This window comes from Eucyclogobius newberryi, unplaced genomic scaffold (assembly GCF_026437365.1).
Source record: "Eucyclogobius newberryi isolate DKJ021-1_F unplaced genomic scaffold, fEucNew1.0.hap1 SCAF_17, whole genome shotgun sequence".
NCBI lineage: Eukaryota > Metazoa > Chordata > Actinopteri > Gobiiformes > Gobiidae > Eucyclogobius > Eucyclogobius newberryi.
Genome location: NW_027315801.1, coordinates 726670 through 737484, shown reverse-complemented (window position 1 = coordinate 737484; position 10815 = coordinate 726670). Strand labels below are relative to the sequence as shown.

The following is a 10815-nucleotide window of genomic DNA, read 5'->3' as shown; positions in this document are numbered from 1 at the left end:
CGTGCACGTTTGTCCTGGAGCCAGTGACTGACGGCAGCGTGTGGGAAAACGGCCTTAAAACCTTCTGGTGACGGGGATTTGTGAGGTTATCCCGAAAAGCTCTGCCACAGACCGGCCCTGTCATTCTCCCCTGGACAGGTTCAGGCCACAGCAGGTGACAGATGCTCACGATAGCATTAATAACATACAGGACTTATTTTAAAACATGTGCAATGTTTCCCAGAGGCAAACGGACAGTAGAGATGATCAGTTTTAATTTTAAATGCCTTTATGACTTTGGTAAGAATAAGTCATATTCCAGAGTCTTAAGATACAAGTTGTTTTTTATACTTGAACAAAATTTGCAAGAGCTTTAAATATTCAGAGACACTAAGAACAACTAGGTTTTATGTTTTTAAGCCAGGACGTCCTCGTGGGCCTATAGCGTGGATTTATATTATGCGTTTAAAGATTCCTTAAGTTCATTTTAAACCATTGGAATAGTTCCATATCTCAGACTGAGTCTGCTCCTCTGAGGCCAGTGCGATGTGACATTTCAGGTCACACTGCCACCTGCTGGAGTTTTATATATTATGCATATTTGCCCCTGAATACTAATTTATAGCAGATATATGTGCAGCAAGAGGACCAACTTCTAAAGCATTCAGTTTGAGAACAGGAACCACCTTTGAATTTGGCTGAAATGAGTCGGCTCTTTTCACACATTTCTGGTCATCTCTCTTAAAGAAAACTACTAAAGGCAGAACATGTTTTTCCATTTTTATTTTACAAATTTCCACAGCTCCAGGAACATTTTCAGTAATTCCTGTAAAGACAAAACAGAGTTCAATTAGAACAGAGTCGATAGCGGACACAAGGTTTTATTTATCCAGGAACACGGGTTTGAAATCTTAACATTTGTTTTTTGAGGCTTCCCGAGTAGTTACTTTTGACTGGTTTAGCCGAGCTTGGTTCTTCTAGTTAAACATAAATTGTACGTGACTTACTTGGCAATGACGCCGTCATTTTTGGACAGCCTCAGGATGGAGTCATCGGACTCTCCCTGTCAAACACATCCAATTAGCTCAAATTATACGTCTTCAAACACAGCAAACGCTATGAGATGTTCAGATAAAACTAACACTCAAGTGTTTAGTCAAGTATTTTTGCTGACAAGAAGTCTGAATACAAACTGTCTAAAAGAAACAACACCAAAATGAATAGCAACTATATCCAAAGTGACACTGAAACATTTAATGAATTGTCTTTTCAATCTTTTATATATATAATTATTGAAGTACATCTAGTTGTAGCTAAAGCAGCAGTAACATGATTATTAATTGAATATAGTGGAGTCCAAATGTAACGCTCGAGTACAAAACAAGACAATGTTTGAATTGTTACAGGTTTGAACGGACTCCTATAACAGAAAAGACTGCACAGATCAAACACGGCACATCAGAGCCTTAGACAAGACGACACACTTAGCCATGTATAAATCTGGTGTATGATTTGTGGAGGTCAGAGGTCAGATTAGCAGCATCACGTTCAGCCTGCCACAGGTCAGCTGCGGCTGCAGGAGTTTACTACCACCAAGTGTTGAGTGAATTAATTATGTCAAATGTTAAGAGTAAATGAAACATTTGAAACAATACATAATCATAATCACATTTTTGGAACATGTGACCATTCCAGGTTCAGTTGTAGTCACTCAATTCTATAATTTTGTGTTTGGATCCATCATCACTGCTTTTCAGGCCACATAATGTACACTATTTAATGCATAATTAATGTGTACATGAGGCCTCTTTGCACCACCTTTGACCACTACACCACAGGCGTAGTCTCCTCGTCCATGTAAACGCTGCAGTTCTTACCATTCTGCGGATGGCTCCACAGATGGCGTAGGTCTTGAACTGACCATTGAAGCGTCCAGTCACCTTATCCACCTGAAACAAACTACTGTTATCCAGGGAAATAATGTCCTGGCAAAGCTCAATTTCACCAACAGGAAAAGCACTTTCCACTAAACCCGTAAAACAAAGAAAAGGATTATTTGTCTGCTGTAAGTGTGTTTTACCTCAGCGATGTTGATCTGGACAGAGGCGTGGTCTTTAGCTCCAATGATCCGGTTGCTTGCAGAGCTGCACAAAACAAAGCACATTTGTTTGACACTTGCATATCTGGACATGAGGTCGAACAAGGGCATTTCACCCACAATATGAACCTAAAATATATTGCAATGTAATAAAAAGGCACAATATTTATAACTCTTAAGTTGTTGAATGACTTGGTGCACATTTCTTATCCCTTGTATTTTTTCCTCCTTGTCATTTGAGTAACAAGTGGGAGATTTACAGATTTAATTTTTTGACACATGTAAAATGAAATATGTGGGTGTAATCCCTCATTCGTCCAGGCGTGTTCCATAGTAGAAAAAGCTTCAGTTGTAGTCATCTGGACTCAGTTTGAAAAAATAGACGTTTTGACTCTCATCCAAGAGTCATTGTGGAAATGACTGGAAACCTTCTCTGATCACATCAATGCGGTGGACCCACATATCAGGTTTACAAGAGAAGACGCTAAGGAGAATCGCTTGGCCTTTCTTGATTGTTCCACGATCAGAGGAGAGGACGGGAAACTCCAAATAGAAGTATATAGGAAACCTACACACACGGACCAGTATCTGCTCTTTGGTTCCAACCACCCACTACAGCACAAGCTGGGGGTGATCAGAACCTTACAACACAGAGCTCAAGGTGTGTCCACCAGCTCAGAGGGCAAGAAGAAAGAGGAAAAACATGTCCGAAATGCCCTCTCAGCCTGTGGTTACCCCGCTTGGGCTCTCAACAGAGTGAAGAGAACCAAGAAGCAGGACAAAAGGGAAACTGAACAGAGAAGGAAGGGTGTTTCTATCCCTTATGTGTCTGGCCTGTCGGAAAAACACGAAGTCCCTGTTTATTTTAAACCAGGAAACACTTTAAGACAAAAACTGGTTCACCCTAAGGACAAGTTGCCGACTCAAAAACAGAGCAATGTAGTTTATTCGATCCAATGCAGTGAAGAAAGCTGTAAAGAACGGTACATAGGTGAGACAAAACAGCCTCTACACAAGAGGCTTTATCAGCACAGAAGAAATACTAGTTCAGGACCTCAGAGTGCCGTGCATCTCCATCTTGAAGCCTCTAATCACTCGTTTGAAGACGGTGAGGTGAAGGTTTTAAGCAGGAGAAAAGATGGTTTGAAAGAGGAGTCAAGGAAGCTATTTTTGTTAAAAAAGAAAGACCTTCTTTAAACAGAAATGGAGGGCTTAGGTTTAATCTTCCTGTTATTTATAATGGGTTACTGAACCCCTGGAAAGGTAGAGGACATTCAGATGTTAATCAGGTACTCAGGGTGGTTGAGCCAGGGTCTCACAAAGACAAAGAGGATTCTAATAGCCCATTAAGATTCTGAATAGGCTCGGTAGATACAAGGGGGAGTTTCTGTTGAAACAAACAACTCTTTCTACTTCAGGAAGGCTCCTCCCAATGGGCGGGTCTTACCACAGAACAGTATTAATATCGGAGTTCTCGACCTAAATTCTGTTATTGACAATGACTCTTGGATGAAGTCGAAACGTCTATTTTTCAAACTGAGTCCAGATGAAACAACTGAAGCTTTTTTTTCTACTATGTAAAATGAACATAAAGTATATACTCTACAATTAAATCTAACCCACGAGACAAACATCTAGAATATTTTTCCAAATGAATACAAATGTACATTTTATACTTAATTTAATGGTCCATTCACATCAGAATTCTTTTAAGAATGCAGAAATAATCTACATATTTTTTGTCAATATGGCTCATCTTTATCCAATTTGCTTTTGATAAACAGACTATGGTTTAGATACAAATGAGCATTAACCTGTTACCACCCACCTGTCCGCCAGCGAGCATTTTCTATATCTCAAATATTCTCTTACATCATCACTTTTATTTCCGTGGTCAATACCAGCAAGTTATACATCATTTTAAAGCTTATTTTCTCAACAAAAGGAATATGTCATTGATTTATATTGAATAATATGCACCAAGAAGCAATTGCCAATAGTTTGTGAGAAAGTCTCAACTTTTACAAACACATGTCCTGTTTGCTGTTTATGACGGACAAAATGGCTTTAATTCTGTACATCCTTGTATTCAGTCTGTCCGTAAGGAATCATTGAAAAACAATATCCACTTGTATTTTTCCTGAAGTTTTCTGATTTCGAGATATTGTCAAGTAAACAAACTTTTCGTTTCTCGCCGGACGAGAATGCGCTTGTCCGGCGCATTTCTCCGTCCATAACAAATGACCTGTTTGACCTATAAGATAATGTTGGATATCCTTCTTTTCTTCAGACTGTTTCCTACAGAATGAGACCATCCACACATTTTTCGGTCACCGGGTTTGTTTGCTACAGCCTCCGGAGGAAAAAAATGCGGCGCTTCCGAAGCGCGCTTCCATCTTTGTTTTTAGCCCTTAGCTTCTGCTAACAGGCACGCAGGAGACTTTGAGTGACATATTATTCTAGCCAATAAGGATCAAATCAAATCAATTTATTTTTAAGGAGAGCTTTGTCCTGATAGGCGGGACAAAGGGCTTATTGACACATTTGGTTCTGTATTTTCGTGCGTAAGGCTCCGTGAAGGCTGTAAAGAGCCAGATTTCTCGGCAGGATTTTGCTCATAACGTTTTCTGATTTTATTAGCCTTTTGGACGTGCATTTTGTTAGATATATGTATTATTATACCAATACAAAAATAAAATCAAAATATTATAATTTTGTTTGTTTTTTTTAACCTCTATATGGGAAATTCATGGGTAAACTCATATTTACACATTTTCACATATATTGTTTTTAGCAGTTATAATTGCTATTAGTGGCCTACAAAACATCAAAATGTATATTTTATGATCATAGAGGAGCTAAAATTGTAATAAAACAGTTTGGCACATATTTGGATCACTTTGGATGTTCCGAATATACTTTTTGATACAAAAAGGTCAACAGCACCAAAATGCTTCTGTTCCTAGAGATCTGAAACTTTACACAGTTGTTGTCAACAAGATAAACATCATGTGCAGTGAACAGCATATGCACACAATGAAGTATGTCATGCTCAGGACCATTACAAATTAACAATATTCAGGCGAGACTAAAAAAGGATGTTTTGTTTGTTTGGGCCTCTGTAGTGTAAGTTCTGAAGCCCTGACAGTGTGACATGTGCACATCTGCAGAAACTAGAAGGTCTAAGCTTTCTAATGATGCATCACACTCACATGTGGAACATAAGATCCTCTTTTAATAAGCAATGCCATTTGGGTCCAACCATTGTGCACAGGGCGAAAATAGGTGGACGGTAACAGGTTAATAAAGCATGAACTGCGGGCAGTTAACGGTCATCCCTACGGAAATACTACAAATATAAACTTGAAATACATTCACAACTTAAGGCAAATCTTTTCATATCGCTCGTTTTTGAACAGTTAGAACATTTAGAAGCATAAATGTAGTTTACACTCGTCACATCACGTACCATTTACGCGGGACGTACAAGTCCACGAATTCCCCAGCGTCGTTCTGCATGTCTGAAGATCACAGGCTCGTCTACGAAAGCACAAAGACCATTTTTAAACTGTTATTAATGCATATTTAGGAGCTCTGCATTACAACGAGACCACAGAACTGTATTTAAATGTATCCGTGATTACGCCGCGTGTCATATGCCGCATACACGTAAACGTCTATCTATAAGTAGGCCTTAAAAACCGGGTTATGATGAGAAATATTCAATAACAAGTATCGCGTTAGCCTTTAGCATCCGCAGCTAACATTCCGACCGCATGTGACAACGGAGCGCACGGACCCACGAAAACGTCAACAATCCCGGCTTATAGTGGCTCGGTCAAGGCCGTAACAAACAGATACAAGTGCCCAACATCTTTAACTAAGCATAAAGTCATGGAAAAAGAGAATTGTATATGATTTAAAGCGTGATTTAAAGGTATTTTTTCATGAGAACGTTGTAGATACCGACCGTGTACGAGAAATGGCAGACAGGAAAGGGGGAGGAGCAGACCCGGAAGTAGAAATAATAAGTGGTGTCGCCCTCTGGTGGACGACTATTTGACGACACCATGGATGTGTTATACTATCGGGACGACACATTCTATTTGGGGGGAAATAATTACTTTAAACTGCAAATCAACATTGGATTAAGACATAATAAAATCAATTGCAAGTCCTGATTGTATATTTAAAATTAATCATGATTTGGGGTGATTCTGTCGTGTGCAAAAAAGGGAAATTGTGGTGGTTATCTTTATATTCACACGTTTTGGCCTTGTAAAAGGTGAACAAAATGTAGAAAAATGGTAGAATAAGGGAATCGACTTGAGAAATAAAGCTATGATAACTGTCTTAACTAAAATAGAAAATGTGTCATTAAGTATTTTTATCATTTAAGAAGAATAACCATAATCACAACATAAACTTAACCAAACCAGAGGTGTTCTGTGGCCCTCAGCTTCAAATTCTTTTCAATAAACTCTAGACTTATTTTAACCTTCCTCAGGAAACTGGCAACATCAGATCATATGATGTCAGTTCTTATATCTTTGTTTTATTCTGCTTTCATTGAGTCCATCGTAGCCTTCTGCATGCCATCTTGGTTTGGAAATGTGTCAGCGAAGAACAAAAATGCACTTTCTCAGACTCAGAAATTGGCTGGCAATCTGATTGGACGCCCACAAAGAAGTATTGAGTCTATTTATACCAGCCAGCTGCAGAGACTCCATTATAATGCAGGACCGGAGCCCCCCCTGAACGCTCTGTTTCGAACGCCCTGTTTCAGGCCCAGAACGCTCTGTTTCAGGCCCTGAACGCCCTGTTTCAGGCCCTGAACGCTTTGTTTCAGGCCCTGAACGCTTTGTTTCAGGCCCTGAACGCTCTGTTTCAGTACCTGCCATGGAAGCAAAGACTGGTCGTGCCAAAATGCTGGACCAAAATATATAGAGACAGTTTCTTCCCAGTAGCTATTGTCCTCGTAAACAAGCTCACTCGGGGTACTTCATCAATTAATCTGAATCATTATGTCTGTCTTTATAGTGGGTGCATGTCAGTTTGAGGTCTGCAAACAATTGACCCTATAGTACAAATAAGACACCACAGCTTTGTCCACATGAGTGAGGCAGGTCTCCATGATGTGAGTCGTACAGATATTAACACAAATGTGACAAATGTGATAACACTCCATTTTTCTATCTAAGGATTATTAAGCTTACCTTTTCTCTTCTATTATTTCAAAATAAAATGTCCAGAAAACAGGGAGAGTATGGGAAAGAGAGAACAAAAGAAAGGCCACTTTTGATTCATTTAACAATAAAGATAACTATTCTACTAAGGAAATGCTACTGTAATAAACAAATACAAATACAGACAGTAATTGTATGTTCAGTGTACTCCTATGTAAACATGAACTCTAAAGGGAACAAATCCATCTGATGCCTTTCTATATATTGTACAGTCTGTTTGTCCAGTAACATATTGCATCCGTGCATAACCGAGCAAAGCAAACAATGACAAACATAAGTGTTCGAGGCTGTAGAGTAAACAATATAAACTGTAAGCTTGGTTTCGACAATACCAGCGGGGGGAAAGAAACAGAAAAAGACTTCTCTGTACACAAATAAATGTTTTTTTATTTACAAGCTCGGTAATTTACATACAGTAGGTTAATAGCTATATTGAAATCTAAAGGTGCAACTGTGTATTATTAGTCAAGATGCAGTAATTCCCCAGTGAGTCTCTGAAGCGGGTCGTGGTCTTTCACCGGTCGTTTGGGTTCAGTTCAGTCCTGATTTAATCTTTACTTAGTACAAAGTTAACATACTTAAGTACTTTCTAAACATTTTTTTGACATTCATAGTTCAGTCCTAGTTCTGATTTAGTCCTAGACAACTTTTAGTCTTGAAGATGGCAACAGAAAAGCCAAATAAAAGTGTGTGATTCTTGTTTAAAATGCATTAAAAAGATAATCCCTTGTTTTAATTGTCTGTATAATCCTAATAATGACTGGCACATTATTTAGTTAAGGCAGCAACAATATATAGATAATTAATTTACTAAAGATACATAATATTTAGAAGCAATTAAATTTGTCTCTAGTCTCTGTGATGTGTTTTCTTTTTGTCGTTGCGCCCCCTGCTGGTGAAGGTACTTAATACATCTGAAATGAAAAAAACTGCTACATAGAGTTATTCTGTATTTTGGTTTAACAAATTACAAATGTACAACTTTTACAAGTAATTGTGCTCGGGCCAAAGCACAAATGAGAGTTTCCCCACGTCTTGTCTGGAAGGTTCCGCAGCATGGCTTTAAAGTGTATCTCCTCGCAGACGAGCTGGTCAGATCTGTGGAGAGGCGACCCCGCTCACAGGAAGAACGCACACTTTTCAATGCACATTTGAGCAACAAAAACAACTGTAATTCAACAAACTAAATCAGCAGCAAAAGCAAAAAAAAAAACAATCCATGTTAAAACGGAAAAAGAAAAAAGCAAGAAGTTGAGTTGAATGCAATACTGTGGAACATTCCAGATAGAGCAATCTCCATTGAGAGAAAAATACACTTTCCAACCAAAAAATAAGACGATAAAACACTGCTCACCTCTTTTTTCATATTAAACATAAACACAGTGCAAGCAAGAATTATGCAGTGCTTCATGTACAATTGTGTGCAAAAACATCACTTTTTTTTAGATGATTCTGGATTATATCAGTGAACACATTTGCCACGTTGAAATAATCACATTTACAAATCTGTACAACACGCGGTTCATTGCATTCCCCCCTTCAAACACTAGAGGGAGACATATGCACATGACACAAAGTGAAGATTATTTTACATAGCCCTCATGTCCCATTGTCTGTAAAAACAGAACACAAACATTGGTATATTCTAGGCCTTTGCTACGAGTGGCGGGAAATCAAATCACAGGTGGAGGAAGTAAAGCAAATGCTGAAGAAGTTAAGAACATGACTGGCTATTTATCCTTTAATCGAAACATAAAACACATAATTTAGTGCCAAGTTTGGTCCTATGATGATCCTCGTTCATTTGTAAATTGATTGTGATTTTCATTATCCACTGCACACAATCAAGTAGAAATAATGTTGGCATAGAAAAAAGCTAAAACAATGAATGTCGCACTGAAGTGACCAATTAATGACAGTTTGAGCCCAGAAATGTTGGGGTGCGTGGACTTTAGAAACACAGAGGAGCTGCATGGATAACCACAGATGAATGTAATCTGGCAGTGATGGTGTGTGTAAGGGAGAGATGAAGAGGTTGGGAAAAGGATACATCAAATGAAGTCTGTTTTAACACAAATGACTGAGTGACATTGAGAGCTCCTTCCAATTTAGAATAAAACCGTTTTTCTCCGCATTTCTTTGTCAAAAGTCTTGAATTCATTTGTGCATCATAAAATATCCTTAACTTGTCCTCTACCTTGTAACAACCACTTCTTATCTGGTCATTTTCCACCAGTAAAACCAGCACAACTTTTTAATAACTACTACAAAGACTACACTTTTAACAGCCTGAATAAAGCATGAAAAAACATAATTCATTAAGAACAGATCATTAATTAGGAATGATTCAGGCTTAGTGGCTCTTTTCCCTGACAGTTACAAGCCTAAATCATTCTTATTAGACAATTTGCTCATAATCAATCAAGTCCTAGTCCATGTTTTATTATAGATAATGTGTAGTTATTATAAACTTGTGCGGATTTATTGGCAGGAAATGACCAGAAACATGGACTAAGACTTGATTCATTAAGAGCAAATGGTTTAATAAGAATGATTTAGACTTGTAACTGTCAGGGCCTGAATCATTCCTGATAAATGATCTGTTCTTTATGAGTTATGTCTTTGATCATGCTTTATTCAGGCTGTTAAAAGTGTAGTCATTAAACATGCAACGCCCGAATGCTGTTGAGTTGCTCAGGCTCGATGGAAACATGATTCAGCTGATGTTTGTCCAACATTGATTTCTACTTATGGATCAACAGGTTTAATACTGTCTCCCAACGGTGACATTTTCCCGGTATTGATTTGATTGACAGCCGTGTGGGGACATCTAATCCCTCTGTCGGAGCAGAGGTCCTCGGGGAGTGCCCGGCCTTTGGCCCGGTCCAGAGTTCACAAGCGCTGAACAAAACAGTGGCAGAAAGTCTCGGAATTAAACAACCGAGCGTTCTTTTTTGTGCAGTAATAGAAAATAAAAAATATGGTGCGTGACAGTTCGGCCTGTAGCATTTAATTCCTGTAAATTCAATGCAAATATGTCCGTCTCACATGAAGTACTTAATTTAACAGGAATTAGCATTAAAAATCACGCATCTCACACATGAAAAGTGGCAGATTTTTAACATATTTTGAGGGGGAAATAGACAAAATAACATGATAAAATTGCTGGATGAGTTGGCAGGACAACATCGATGACTGAACAAAGGATTGTGTAAAATTAAAAAAAAAGTTTGGACATTTCATTGTGTGATAAAGACTCTTTTTCCCAGAATACTACTTAAAGCTTTATGTATTACCATTGTTCACCTCTAACAAATTAGTCTTTTAAATGATTTTGTCACATTAAACCTGAACAACATTAACGCACTTGATGATTATGGAATTGAATAGCGACAACAATCTTTATTGGTTTAAAGCACATGCAAATTCTTGGTCGTACCATTGCAGTTCTTTTATCAAACACAAGATGGCGCTAATACCTAAAAAAACACC

The 10815-nt window shown here is 38.3% G+C and overlaps 1 protein-coding gene across 2 annotated transcripts; it reads right to left on the bottom strand.

The window, feature by feature from the left end:
- Positions 1–747: 747 nt before the first annotated feature.
- On the bottom strand, positions 748–5635 carry rps21 (ribosomal protein S21). 2 transcript variants are annotated; one of them, XM_072448481.1, is made up of 5 exons: positions 5547–5635; positions 2060–2123; positions 1857–1928; positions 987–1042; positions 748–805 (listed from the first exon to the last, which is right to left on the bottom strand). In XM_072448481.1, exons 1-5 carry the CDS (start codon positions 5594–5596, stop codon positions 796–798), a joined length of 252 nt encoding a protein of 83 aa, XP_072304582.1. In that variant the 5' UTR covers positions 5597–5635; the 3' UTR covers positions 748–795. The 2 variants fall into 2 exon arrangements, with proteins under 2 accessions (XP_072304582.1, XP_072304583.1); XM_072448482.1 differs by lacking the exon at positions 748–805 and having other exon boundaries at positions 983–1042.
- Positions 5636–10815: the final 5180 nt, after the last annotated feature.